Source organism: Parus major, chromosome 3 (assembly GCF_001522545.3).
Source record: "Parus major isolate Abel chromosome 3, Parus_major1.1, whole genome shotgun sequence".
NCBI classification, from domain to species: Eukaryota; Metazoa; Chordata; class Aves; order Passeriformes; family Paridae; genus Parus; species Parus major.
This window is the reverse complement of record NC_031770.1, coordinates 38701488-38717087: the sequence shown is the minus strand read 5'-3', so window position 1 is coordinate 38717087 and position 15600 is coordinate 38701488. Positions and strand designations below refer to the sequence as shown.

General features: G+C 35.1%; 1 protein-coding gene across 2 annotated transcripts in view; it reads left to right on the top strand.

Moving 5' to 3' along the window:
• Positions 1-15600, top strand: part of PDE10A (phosphodiesterase 10A) — a 173116-nt gene that overhangs the window by 96002 nt on the left and 61514 nt on the right. For both annotated transcript variants that reach the window (XM_015621170.3, XM_015621168.3), the window contains exon 3: positions 7030-7058. In XM_015621170.3, the coding sequence (XP_015476656.1) occupies positions 7030-7058 (29 nt within the window). The remainder of the gene's footprint in view (positions 1-7029; positions 7059-15600) is intronic.

The following is a 15600-nucleotide window of genomic DNA, read 5'->3' as shown; positions in this document are numbered from 1 at the left end:
GGAGAGTTAAAATTTTGCATTTGTTCAAATGTCAGTAGATATTCAGAAGAATACAGAACTCCACAACACCTTGGAAATTTTGTTGTTGTTGTAGAGCAGCCAAAAAGATAATTCTTTTAAGTATTTTTTCTTGTATCACTCTCGTGAATTATAATTATCTGTCATTATAAAATCTTTTTAGAATAAATCTGACTAGTTCAGAAATTCATAAGGTGCTGTCATTATATTTCATGGAGAATTGTCTATAATTTTGTAGTTATATATTTTGTTCTTTTCCACTCACTGAAGTTATAATTTTAAATTTCTTTTAGCAGTCTTCTCATTGCAAGCAAAATGTTTTACTCACAGTGGTGGTACTGATAAGTAGTAAATAGTTCAATCTTCTCTTGGTTTCAATCTGTTCATCATGTTAGTGTAACATGTCATTTTTCAAAGACTCCAAAGTCATGAATTATCTGCACATCATTTTTCTGTAATATTCAACTCAGTCACTGAGAACTTGATTATGATTACTAACAAATCAGCTGAAATATCCTAAAAGCAAAAAGACTTAATTTGTAAATTTTAGTCTGTCTTTTTCATCTTCAGGTTTTTTTCCTGATTAATTTAAACATTTTTTAGTTTCTTGGTTTTCAATCTCCAGAGTAAAGTAAATAAAATACATCTCTAATACAAATGTACCTATGTTGTAGTTACAGTAGGGTTTCTTCAGAGGGACTGAAATGATTCCCCTGACATAAATATGTTTCACACTGGATCACTGCACCCTCCCACGTGGTAAGGTATCATCTCAAGCTCTAATGATCCCTTACCCTTGTTGACGTTAGCAAACTTTTCCTCTGGGGCATTCTCTTTTATTTCTTTTGTCAGCTGTTCTAAAGAGAAGAAAACTACTCAGTCTTGATTTTTCTGCAAATTCTGAGGATTTTACTGCAAAGTTCAGTAACATGACAGTTGTTTTCCATGTAGTCAGAGGTGCAGAAAGAAGAAAATCAAGCAGACTGCGAAGCTCCTTGTTGTACTTTTGATTCTCTGTAGCGATAAACACTGGAATCTGAAAATTTCAAACAATTTCTTAAGAGTCCAATAACTTACACTTTTATTACATGGACATGTTTTTCCCTAAAAAAACACAATCTTTTATGTTTCTAAACAGAAGGAGACGAGAATACAGTGATCGAAAAGGTAGGGATGAGAACAAAATAGAAATAATTAAAAGCAAAAAGTTTGCTAAAAATGTTGGTACTGATTCTCTATTTCCCCAGGGTAAGTGAAAGATTACATTCTTCCTAACATGTGTAAGATTATTATGTTCTCTTGCTGTCACTGAGCCATTTGCAGTATTTCCTGCTCCAGAAGCTGACAACCTGCTGAAATTTCTTGGTTACTCTTTGGGCCAACAAGTCTTGGAACCTTTCTCCATGCCAGGGATGGGAACGTCACAGCACTGAGCTTGCCTCACTGGGCTCAGAGTGGAGTGTGGGCTGTATATAGTTGTTGGGAAAGCAGGAGGAAATGTCTTTCCTTAAAGTTCTCCAGGCATCCCATCAGTTGGGAAGAGGTATTCATGGTCTAGGAACAAACAAACTCAAGGCCAAACTCAAGAGGCCCAGCAGGGTCCTAACAGTATGCATGTTTTTAAAATATCCAAATAAAATATTTTTTAATATGATCAATATTTATAATATTTTTTATTTATATATAAATGTGTTTTTAAAATATCCATATGTGTTGCAGTGGACAAGATCCAGTGGGGCTTTTATCAGGTTGCTGGAGCTTTGTAGGACCTGCTTCAGTGTTCTCTTTTAATCATCTCTTTCAGCCCCAAACCACTATACATTACAGAAATGCCATGACATTTAATACATGAAAGCATTTCTGTTTTCCAATGCATGCTGTAGCAGTTTTATTGATTTTAATGCAATTGCTTAAGGTATATGTCTGAATAGTATTTAAACCAACAAAAATGTAATTTTTTCCTTGTCTTTGAAAACACCCCATGAACACAATAATACTTCGATTTTGATGTTTGAATTTGATATTTGAAAAATATTCAAGAGTAAAGGGACAGTTCCATTCAAAACTGAGATGACAGATTAGTACTGATAATGCTGTTTCTTAGATACATTGATTTCAGTAAACTCTAAGGATATGTTATAAATTAAAACTGGAAAATCAAATTTGATTTAAAGAGAGTAATTCTGAAATTGTCTTATTACTGGATGAGAGCCTTCCTTCACCAGACATACTTGCAAGATATGTAATTAATTTTAAAGAAAGCTGCAGTGCAGCCAGTGGAGTGAAAGCCAGGCAGAATTTTGTGCAGGACAAGAAAAGCAGTAGATATGGGCATGGAGGTATAGCTGTAAACTGGCAAGTATAAAAACATGATAAACTGTTTTACACGCTCTTCAGCCCATTGTCTTGTGGCTGCATTCCGGTAATAAACAATGGTGATTGCACCTCGTTGACTGATACGGCAGATGAGCTAACCCGTTTAACACTCTTGTCATTCAACAGCCCTGTTGAATAGGATATGAAGTCATCGGCTAATTACCATAAAACACAATTATAGACTTTCTTGGTAAAGCATATTTACTGCTGGAAACTATTAAGTTTCTTCCTGATGGTCAGAGCCCAGGTTCCAACATGATTTTTGCTGAGGTGTATTACACATGAGAGACTTCTATGGAATTTTATGGAGCTTTTAGCAGATGTGGGAATGCCCTTCATAGATTAGTTTAAATTGTCACATGCATTGTACAGTTGAGGATTTTTATGAGCATGGATGTATAAGTGTGGAGCTACCCCTGGATCTTCCTCATGCCATTCTGCTCTCACAAGGACTGCTGATACTTTCATAAGATGCCTTTTGGAAGTTTTCTGGCCGGAATAAGCCATGCCGTGAAATTTCTCCAACTGTTTCATCAGTTTAGTGTGGGCTAAGACCATAGAAAATAGTAAGCTTCCAAATTTACCAGACTTAGGTATGCCTAATGAAGCCAAATGCACACTCCCCTGCATCCTATTGTGTGTAGTGCCCTGTTCGCTTACATGCAAAGGAGTGAAGTAAAATTTTAGGACACCTGGCAGACAATATGTTTCTTTGCTTACCATCTGCAGTGAAGTCTTGGTTCAGGCTTTATTTATTGTCTGATGCATGTTAGTTAAGAAGAGGAAGAACTGAGCAACTTAAAAATAAAAATGTAGGTCTTATTGTTCATGTAAAATAGCTAGAATTCATGTTCTGTCCTGCTTCAGGGAAAGGAACACAGTATGCCACCAGTGATCAATCTAATGAATATTCCCTTGCAATGTCTAAGATGATGTTTAAGCAAACTAAGTTAGTTTTCTGTGAAGTAATACAAGTGGTTCTGAATTGTGAGGTAAATCAAGACTTGAAAATCAGGAGGTTTTCAGGTGCCCATGAGATTGTGCATTAAGAGAAGCAAGAATGTTTTTGAGTGATGGCTTGAAATTTCTGTTGCATATGTGTGATAGTTACTGCTTTAAGAAACCCACCCTCAGATGAGGTGTCTTTGAAAGATCTTACAAATTCAGTGGAGACATAAGCTGCCAGATTCAAGATGTCTAAAACAAGGATGTAAATTGCAATTAAAATAGACTGACCAATTTCATCTGACTGATGCCATTCTACCACACAGATAAAGTAAACTTGGTAAACTTTATTTCATGGTGGTGAGATCAGTCTTTAGCCCATCTACACAAATTGATGTGGAATTTCTATTGATCTATAGGTGTATGACACTTTTCAAGGTAAAAAAAAAAAAAAAGTGGCAAATATATACATGCTGATCTAATTGTTACAACTTCTGTCTTATTATCTGAAGTCTAAAGCAAATTTTTAAAAGAAAAGTTATTAGGTCAATTTGACATCTTCTGTGTGGGAAAAAATTCCTTAGGAAACTGTGACTGAAAAGCTATCTGGGATCTCATAAACAGAATTAATCCTGAGCATTTGTTTGCTGTCATCAACAACAATAGTGTACCAGCAGCAGCATTTAACTACACATAAAAAAGAACAGCATAAGACAAGGGAGGAAGTCAACATTGTTTTTCCAGAAGAGTTCCTGTGATAAAACTAACTGGAAATTAGAATCATTGCTTCCATGGTAAATGCCTCAGAATTTAATGTCTGAGAAGCTGAAAACTTTATCTGCATTAAAGTTTTCTTTGTGAATGATCTGGCTTAGCATATTGTAATTGTCAAAAACTTACTGGCCTTCGTTTTGTTTTCTTTTTTTAAAATGCATGCATAGAAATCTAAGTATGAAACGGGAATTTATTATTTTAAGGTGTAAAATGAAATCTGAATTTTTCCTATTCAATGAACAGTTACACAGTTCACACCTTTTCACATACACCCCAATAAAAAGAACCCCAAGCCAAACTAAACCTAGCATCATTTATACTTTCCCAAACAACAAACTTCTGTGGATTTTTTTTTCTGTTCGTTCCCTTTCTTATTTTCTGCTTCTTTCTATTTTATATTTCTGGGTTTAGTATGGAAGCTTTCCCAGATGGATGCTGTCTTTAATTACTGTAATGATTATTTTGCGTAACCGTAGTGCACTGTGCAGTTGTTAATTAGAATTGTATAGGTAGTTAAGCTGAAATTGCAGTGGCAGTTACGTCTTACAATGGGGTGAAAGTAATAAAATTGTGATGGTAGTAATTTATATTTCATATGTTACAATACATTGATTTTGTTCCAGTAGAGAGAGAAATCACTAGTATGATTTACCCATGTTTTTCAATATATACATCATGACTTGAGTAAAAGGATGCAGGGTTGAAGTTAATTTGGAAGATAAGATTTTTCTTTATTTTTTTTAGGGCATACTTATCCAGGGTACTAAAGGTACTGAGTGAGAGCTAAAACAGGTGGCAATGTTGATTCTGATAAATGCTGACTACTTTACATGGGGAAAGTAATTTTACACATACAGTGGGGGTGGGGGGAGTCTTAATTATAATTTTGAGAGAGATATCAATATTACAGAATATAAAGTTTGAAAATGTTAGCCAAGGTTTAGTAACTATCAAGAAAGAAGTAAAATGCTAGGAATTATTCCTGTCAAATAGAGAGAAACTCCATAAATCATCCCTGTGTCATTCTCCAAGCCCTAGCTGTGTTTTTCTGAGCTGCAGTATTGCCTGTAGTTCTGGATTTCCCAACCCAGCAAGGTGCAGAGGAAGTGGCAGCAGTGGTGAGAGTTACCAGCAGCAAATCAGACCAGACCTATCAAATTAGGAAAGGTTTAGATGGGGCATGAGGCAGAGAAGGACTTGCTTGAGAGATCTGTAGAATCCCAGGGCTGATAAATAAGGTGAATAGGATGCATCAGATGAAATATATAGTGTGCAGACTCAAAGTAAAATAGTTTTTCTTGTATTATATGTTGATCTCATAGCATTTTGAGAATGCTGAAGACTCATGACTCAGTTTTAATAACCAGCCAAACAAAATCTAACACCCCTCCTACCTCACAAAAGTGCGAGGAAGAAAACCCCATCCTTTAAACAGAAGTGTGTCACCACTGATTGAAGAAATGTTTGATCCGTTGGTTACTGAAAACTGCGAGCACACTCCAAGGAAAGTGTCATGTCATCACTCTGTTTTCTGTTATTCACATTTCCTGTTGCTCAGTGTCAGAAGTCAGGTGGTAGGGGAGAGGGATTTTGAGTGTAGCTCTGGCTCTTCTTGTAACTGGTATGCAGATTTGTCTGGTTCAGGAAGATAACATCACTGAAGGTGGCAGAGCATGTGTTACACATTGCACTGCAAGCAACAGAACTGCCTTAAATTGCCTAATTATGTTTATGTCCATGTTCTGCATGTGTAAATTAGCGGCATATCATTTGACTGGGATTAAGAGAAGACTAATATTCGCTCATGGTTGTGAAATATATTATTTTCCTTGGTATTGCTCAATTTTGAGAGGAAATCTGTATTGCTATAGAGAATTATTTCATCAGAAATTGTGTGTTAAATGAGTTTGCTAGAAAATAGGGGAGTTTTCTATCTTTATTGTTTAAAAGTTCATCTTAAATGGCAAGATATAAAGAGCCTTTGGCAAATATAAATATATGGTATTTTCTGTGAGATTAAATCTATTTCCTGACTTAATTTTAATTTCCAAATATAGTAATTTGATTCCCAGGAGCACATAAAAGGTTAAAAGTTCTCTTCATGTTTTCAGAAACAACTAACCAACTGGAGGTTTGTAAAGGTGTATTAAAGCTACTTTTGGTGTGTTTAAACTGAAAGTTGGAAACTCTTCCTGTGGCAGATGTGTTCTTGCTGCTTTCCCCACATCTTCAGAAGTACTACTCAATGTTTTAGCTCTGATATTGTACCTGTGTTTATTTATATGTATTAAACTTACCAAAAATGCATGAAAGATTGTTTGCATTTGAAAGGAAAAAACATTGTTTTTATACATATATGCATACATATATATATATTTATAAAATCTTGTAATCTATTTTCTTTTAACATGTTATGCCAGATCACATCAGTGATAGTCCTCTTTTCTTATGGCTACAAGATTTTTTTTCTACATCCAAAAAGTCAACAGAACTAGAATCTTTGATATTAGAACAGAAGGTCTCGATCTGCTCACTAGATTCCTTGTAGAGTGTTGGTGGCATTTATTTGATAACAAAGGCCTTTAATTCTCAGACTATTGGATATAAATATATTGTTTAGCTGGGCTGTGCCAGCTGCCCTCTGAATTCTAAAATGTATGAAACCTTGTATTTTTATTAAGTCAGGATAGCATTCCTAAATACTTTATCCTAATTTTAGTTGATTTTTAGCTTTAGGAATTTTTAAAAGATTGTAAATGCTAACCAGTCTCAGAATATTTCAATCACTTGATTGAACTGTATTAGGAAAGTTTTGTACAAATGTGCAAAAATCGTTTGAAGTTTTTTTTTATCTTGTTCTTCATTAAGCCTGGAAACTTCCCAGAGTGCCTAATTGTTTGGTTTGTTTCCTTTTAGATGAAACGGCTCCTAAAGAAGTCAGCAGGGTAAGTGCTGCTCTCTATGCCCTCTAAAAAGAAGTGGCCCACTGTTCACTTGAGATGATTTTTCCATACACTCTGATAGACTGATAGAGATTTCTCTCTATTCCCTGGTTATAGTGGATCTCTAGAGGAAAAAGTGCTGTACAGACTGTCTAGAGAACAGTTAATAAGGAAAATAAATGTTGGGAACACTTGATTGTCTGTAAATAAATTGAAGGGTATTTTGCATTTAGAGTTCTCCCAGTGCTATTTTCATGATCCAGTTTTAAAAAGGTACTTCATGGAAACCAGGAAATTCATGGGACTTTGAACATAGCATCAGACTATTTAATCAGTATAACTGCCTCAATAGATGGCAAGCATAGGAAGGGAAGAAAAATGCCCTATTTAATAACTCCCTTTTGAGATGTGGTATGGTACAATGAGTTAAATTTTATGATTTAAATTATTTTGCAGTGGTCCCCATGAAATGCAATGCAAAATCCTAAAAAAACATATTCAGTAATAGATTCCCAACCCTAGCCCTAGATCTGATTGACACTGTGTCCTGAGGAACATCTGCCCATGACTGAGGACTAATTACAGGGATCTGTTAGGAATGAGTACCTTTGCTGTCACTGAGAGAAGATCAGTACATGGCAATCTGTTGCCCCTAGATGGCTCCAGCCATCCTGAGGGACCTCATAAGACGGGAGAGGCCTTACAGCTTTCCCTGTTTAGTTCTGTTTTGCTCTCTTTCTTGAATGTCTTGCAAAAACTATTTCATATCCCCAGGAGAAACACAGTAGTGTCTGACACATATTAAAAATAGGGCAGGTTGAAAGACTGCCACAACTGGCTGGATGCTCCTGTACTCAGTAGAAGTCCTTTGCAAAATGCTAGAATGTGGAAGGAGTGGAGAAATAAGGCTGGTATGGGAAACCTCAGTTTTGAAACTCTGTGAGCAGAGGGCTGGGATGAGGGGGAGCTGAAGTTCACCTCATACATGTCTACAAAACAGAGATTAAATGTTTTCTAAAATGAGTTAATTGAAGCAGACATTTTGAATATACATGACATGCCATGGACTTATAAAGGTGTTGGGAATTTAGGTGAAAATTAGTATGTTTAGTAATTCATTAGTTTTCAACATGGTTTTTGTTCATACCTTTGTATGCTACTGTTATGACAGTGAATACCTTTTGGTGTTATGTGGAATTATTGTTATTAGTATATCAATATATATTGTTTTGATCTCAAAATAGCTAAAGATTTGCCTAAGAATCTCAGAATTTCTAATTATGTACGTGGGGAAGTTCCTTTTATTGACATTAGTTTAGCAGATTAACATTTGCCTAAGCCTCTGTAAAACAGAATTACAGAATATATCTTGATTACCACATCTGAGCTATTTAAGGAAAAGAAAACAAGTTCTGAACCCCCAAATCTGCCTTGACAGTCATTGCCTGTGTCTCTCAAACTGGTTGCAGCCATCTCAGCCCCTCAAAGTCATATGTAGGGGCTTAGGATTTCCTAAAGATGGATGGGCTGTCACTTGAAGCCCTGGAATCAGTAGGGTACAGATGATACTTCAGATGTTCTTATGTAAACATTTTCTCCCTTGTTTTTTTTAGCCATCAATCATTGTGCATTTGGTATGTATACTGTGCTGCACTACTATTTGGTTTGGCTTTTTTGAAAATAAAGTACTTCAAGGTACTTCAGTAATACACAATGCTACAAATTAACAGGTTTGTTTCTTAGCTGTATTTTTGAATAATGACCTATATTATAATGTAGACCATTGTAGTACATCCTCTTTGTTCAGCAGCAGCTCAAACAGATACCAGTTTAATTAAAATATGAACATAAATTAGAATTTAAATTAGGAAAGTTCTGTACATGAGTAATGTTTTTCAGACAAAAAGACATGTTCATGCTGACTGAAGAATTATGAGTTTTAAAGTCATTAAGTGTTACATTTTTAATTCCTGGAAACATCTGCAAGAAGCAGCTTGTATCATAGGGAAGAAAAAATCAGGGTTAGTGAAAGGAAATTTATAGCAAGATTAAAGCACCGATTGCTTAACAATACCATGTTAGCTACAAAATGAGGTAGGAATATACTGCAAAAAATCTTTAATTGTTAAAAGGAGATTTCAGTATTTTCAAGAGTTTTATGTTGCAGTTTCATGCTTTGAAAATTTAAGAAATTTTGAAATGTAAGTTTAGAAATCCTCTTTTATGGCAACTGCATTTTGAATATATTTTTAGCTTCTTAGTATAAAATTAAAATAAAAAAGCAAACTTGGATGTTGGCACTTCAAGTTTTTGAAAGAAGGGGAGAGGAGAAAGAGAAAATAGGAGGTAAGTTGCACATAATTTAAATTTTGAGAATTGTAGAATAGAAAAGAAGTTTTTCAAAATTTATTATTTTTAATTCTGGTCTACTAATGGCAATTTTGTCAATATTTTGGTGTTCAGAAATTATATGGAAAGATTTCCTCGTTTGGCCTGACATAGCATCTGATGGGTGGTGGAGGGGAAAGATTTCCTGATTCCTGTAGACTGCTTTTGGCTTAAGAACAGCTCTGGTTACAAAATACCTTATGAGCATCTGTGACTGGTGAACCTGTGAACTTTTTTTCTAAATACTGGTTTCCAATGTCTATGAAATATATGTAACTGGGGACAGAATCCCTTTTTTTTTTGCATGATGCAGTATTGAGAACATCCTTGGAAATGCTGAGCTTCCTCTGCTCACTTATTGTGCAGATGTGTGTTGGCTGATCCCATCCATCCTAGCTACATAAGTGGTTTTCTGGGCAGAGGGATTTCAGAAAGAAAACCAACTATTGAACTGCTTGGACAAAGAAAACTTAAGCTGAATACTTTGTTATTTTGCTGTTTCATCTGCAATAGAAACTAAAATAGAGAAGTGTGAGTTTGAGCACTGAGTGCATGTGTGTTCGTGCACATCTAGACTAAAGATGTAGCTCTCTGACAACATTAGTGAAAACAGTGCGCTTTGGAGACATGTTATTCTTTTCAGCTGGCAAAAATAACCCCATTCCTTCATGAACTATAGCCAGGATTCTGTTCTACGTGCTGCTAAGTTTCCCGTGATCACTGTGTGCTTTTTTGTACCTCAGATTCCAAAGTATAAATGAAAATACTCAATGTCCCTGATATGATCACGGCAAAATTGTTCATTTTGCTTAATAACTTTCCATTCCATGTTTACTTGAACAATGCTTCCAGGGAAGCTGCCTTTTGGCAAGTACCTTTGCTTTGTAAACTCTGGCAATGCCAACAGCAATTCACTTTGTAGAAGTTTACCATATAAACACCAGAAAATTATTACCTAGCAAGTGACTTGCTCATTTAGAGTACTTTATTCTTGGAAACAGGAATGATGCTTTAATCCTCTCCTTTCCCCTTTTTGGACTTGCAGCTTTTTGGCAGCTGCCTTGACACCAGCCAGCACCCAGCACAGTATGTCACTGCCAGTCACAGAATTAGCAAGTGTGTTTTCAGTAAATAGTTGCGGTAATTGCATGTATCTTCACTGTGCAACTGATAATAAAGGCTCTTTATGACACATTGGCAAAGCAAGCCCCTTCCTTGTAGTATCTTCTTATTAAAGATGGGATTTAAATGTTTTCACATCGTCCCAGAACTGAGAACAAATGAATCAAAAAGTTAGGGGAACTAGAACAAATATAAATATATATATATAAATATATATTTAGCCTTTAGAAGTGTTGCAAATGGCACTGCACCTATTGTCACGAGAAGATGCTTGTATAAGCTGGCTTCTTTAAAAAGAAAACCTTGTGAATACTGTGGTAGTGATATGCAACAGTGGTAGGAAAATGAAGAAGTTTATTTTTAATTTTGTACATGGTGTCTTTAGAGTGCTTGCAAGTCAAGTATTAGGAGGGAATGTCATTTTATAAAAAGCTTTTTAAAAAGAGGAGCAGTATTCAGCCTTGTCAAGTTAAACTGAAGCTCATTATGCTGTTTTATTATATAATCTGTAGAGGTGATATAATTGAGATATTCATGAAGTTTTATGAGCCTTACAGTTAATAACAGATTATATGGTTACTTCTATGTAATCATAATGTTCTTTTATCACAAGTGAAGACTTTTCTTTTTATGATATATTTTTCCTATTGTTAAGCTTTTTATTTCTGTGTTACCATTTGGTAACAGGGAGGGAGCTGATGGGAAGGTTAGAATGGACGTCAGTGAGTGGGGGCTATGGGGCAAGAAGCTTCGTCTAGGAAAGGTGTTCACCATCTCTCTGAAGCTTGGAAATCAGCTACATAAAAAGGCTGGGAAATGTGTGCCTTCAAAACTAGTGAATCCTTTCTGTGCAGAGTAAGAGAGCTGGTTTGCATCATAATAGGGCCTGTGCTGCCAAATGTCATCTCGTATTTTCCTTTCTTTGCTTTTGTCATGAAGGTGTTTGATGAGTGAAGAAAAAATTCATAAATACCTGCATATGGTGCTGCAATGCTATACTTTATTTACCGTGCAAGTTCTAACCTATGTCCTCTCCAGTCAAAACAAGAAGAATAGACGTCAGACAAATGCGTGTAGGAGCAGTTTTCTCTGAGGCTATGTACAAGCATTAAAATTAATCACCTCAGTTAAGACTGCTCTTTATAGTTTCTTGCTTTCCAGTGTCCAAGTTTAAAGAAAACTGGTTACTCCAGCCAAGCCCAGTTACCTCTTCTGATTTTTTTTGAGTTTCCTCTCCAAGCTCATTGCTCCTCTGAAAGCCATCTCTGTGCTGCAAGTTTGCTTGCCACTTTCTTCAGTCTGAGGATTTCACATCCTTTGGCTCAGCATTTCCACTTTGAAAGAAGCAGCTTGATTAGCCTTTTGAAAGTTTGAGGGGTTTGTGTTATTTAATTATTTTTTTAATTGAAGTCTAAATCCATATTTTTGTTTTTTCACATGTGCAGTTTATATGTGTTTTCATTGTTATTAGAATGCAGTTATCTTGTGGTTATCTATGCCCCAAAATAACAAACACCAGTTTCCATGCAAGATGGGAACTAGCCATCAATGCAGATAAACAGTGCAAAACATTGCAGCCAGTGAAAGTGCCAAGCCTAGAAAGTACACATAAACATACATGGCAAACATGCACACAACCCATCTCACTACACATAAAATAATAATATAATATTATAATATATAATATAATATATATATTACAATAATATTATAATAATTTTTGTGTTGATTTCATTAAATAGGTTGACCTTTTTTTATTTTATTTCATTTTTCCCCTGCTGCCATTTCTTTCTTTATACCCACTGGTTGGTCATCAGAAGTGCAATAACATTACTATAGCTAAAATAAAATAAAGCAATTTCTACCATTTAAAGAAGTAGGTGACTGCTGTGATATTTACAGGTCTGGCCTTTGTTTCTACACTAGCTGTCTGAATACTCATTGTGATAAAGTGTAGTGACACATGGAACGAATATTTTAGGTACTTTTAAACCAAATGTCTCTTACAAGGCCGCCTTTGCCTTCAAGGGACTGGATTTAGTCACCAATATGTTCCTTTCTAATTGTGCATTCCTTTGTGAAGAAATAAAAAAAAGGAAACACAGAAGAATATTCTTCAGTTTAAAAAAACATTTATTATGTGGCTAAATAAAGTAATAGTGCAAAAATTCTTAAAGGCCTTTAAGAATTCTTTAAAATTCTAAAGAAATATATAGTATTTCTTTAGAAAAGATACAAGTAACTGAGTATTGATTATCTTTCCAAAAAATAAGTTATGGATGCAACTGGAAAATTATATAGACCAAGTCTCTCAAATCAGGATGGTAATTGTGCATATGAGATTTTTCATAGTGCTACCCAAGAGAAGGGAAAGCTGATCTATTTCAGAAAAAAAAAAAAATCAAATAGTTTATTTAATTATTTTTATAACAACAAGTATTTTTTTATGAGAAGTACAAAGTGTTGCTGTTTTTATAATGCAAATATCAATGGCATTGAGAACATAGGTATGTAAGACCTGTCTTTTTATACTTCTGATCAAGTAAGAAAATACCTAGCGTGACTGACATCTCAATCAAATATTAAGTTAATTCAGACCATTAAGATTTCAGACAAGTGTTCTTCTTTTTTTATTTCAAGAGGTTTTTTAGTTCATCTTTAAATTCTTTCCCTGATGACTCCTGTTGCCAAGACTATAGTTTTATAGGAAAGAAAACTTGTGTTGGATGGACATTTATGAGGCGATTTTGGTTGTTTTTGGTTCAGCAGCTGCCTATGTTCTGTAGTATGCTAATAGAGAGGAGCTGTCAGTTTTATAAAAATGATTGAAGAACCTTGGGTGAAATCCAGTCCCTGCCTAAGGACATTCTTTTGTGTAAAATGTTGCACAGAATTATTTTAATTCATTATCTGCAAATTTTGATGCTGCCATTGACAGCTTAATTTAGGCAGTTTGAAGAAGCTGGTTATCTAAAACACTAACTGATGCAACCAGATTGAGAATGGGTGTTATCAACTCCTGTGTCCATGTACAATGTCCTTGGCCTATGTACATCCTTTGTTCTCAGTGATTTCACACTATTCAAGAGCTGAAGTTCCCTGCACAAACCTCTATTTGCCCCAGTAGAATCTAATCCTGGTCCAGGAATTCCTTTTTACCTGGAAAGCTGAGTTCATTTTTTATTTCTGAAGAATGCCATTTTGATTTCACAAAGTGTTTTCGTTGTTCATTTTTTGAGGCTGTTTTTGTTGTTGTGGTTGGTTTGTTTGTGCTTTTGTGGTTATGGTGGGGTTTTTTCTGTTTGTTTGAGATGTTTCTCTTTGTTTATTTGCGCTTTTTTCTCTTTTGGCCTGCTTACATGTCTTGGATCAAAATTATGTCACCAGTTTCAAGTGCTTCTCCATCTGTCCATGGTGTGTCCCCCTGTGACAGCTCTAGAGTGCCTTGCAGTTGGATAAAATTGGTGGCACTGGATGCATCAGGTCACTCAGCACTGCTGAGGCTTTTATTGTACACTCATCCAAGCAGACTGCACAGCAGTGAGAGTCAGGCATTGGCCCTCTCCTCTTGAATCCTCTGGCATAGAAAATGAAATAAGGGAAACCTGGGATAGCACAGTTTTCCAGGAAATTCAAGTTTGGTTGATTTTTGTTTTTTTTTTTTCTTCCTTCTCTCATCCATTGAATTTCTGCATCCCCAGAGTACATTTGGCTACCCCTCTCCACATTAAATGGAATTTGGGTGCTTGTTTATTCTAACTCTAGTCTGCAATAGGGTCAGACACTTTGAGGCCTACAGAAGGGCCAAGTTCTGTTGCAGAACAAGGAATCTGTTGCTCTGTAGAGAGAAAGAGCTCTGTAGTCGGGAATAAGTGTTACATAGAAACTTACTCATGGCTATTCATATGACATATTAAGAAGTTACAGAGCAAGCAAAACAAATTCTGGATTATGCTGGCACTTGTTGACCCTCTGCTGTATTAATGAAGGCTTTTTGTTGCAGCACAGGGGCTTTATCTTTCATGCAAAAGCATAGAATGCCTGTGGCACAGCTGCTATATGATCATCAAAGCATGGAAATAATCTTCATTTCAGGTTTTTTTTTTTTGTTTTTTTTACTTTAGATATTAAATTGTGTACTTAAATATTAGCTTCCCCATGTGTCTTAATTGTTTAGAATGAATACTTAAAATTTATCTCTACAGTATATTATCTCCTTTAATGTCTATGTTCCTAGCCTCCTTCTTTAATTCTAAATCACAAAACTATTCTTAATCACCTGTCATGGGCTGTTGTCTTCTATTGCACTGCAATATTCCAAAGACTAAGAACCATATAAATATTTTTACATAAATCCTGTAAAAACAACCTTATTTTATATTCATAAATTTTATTATGAATATTTATAACACAATTTCCCTTCTTAATTGTTAGTCCATTTTCATAGCTTTAAAATATACACAGCTAGTAGAAATATGATGCTGGTATGATAGTACTAAACTAGTTTTTAGTCTAGTTGAATTATTTTATGTAACAACATTGAAATTCAGATTTTTACAGTCAGTATACCAAACTACTTGTAGACACTGAATCTTAAATAGAAGGAAATCAGAAATGGGAAGAATGAATTAAGGAAAAAGTTTATGAGCATTAATAATGTTTAAATTGCAAATTCAGAAACTCTACTTATTCCATATAATAGTGTATATACATACATATATACATACATACATACATATATATATGTAAAAATACTCCTTTTCCACCAAGTGTGTTTAATTTTTTTGAGGAGTTGCTTTCTTGAAGTAAGTTTTACACCGAATATGCACCAGTCTGTATTAGCAACCACATTGGATAGTGCTCGTACCAGAGGTTCCTGATGACTTATTCAGTGTTTAAATACATGGCTTCATAAAGACTCTTGTGGCTTTTCAACCAAACGTAATTGTGGTCATCCAATCTAAAATGCCTAGAACCTAATAAAAAAACCCCTCTTTCACTCTACTGTAATAAAATGAAAACCATTTCACAGCAT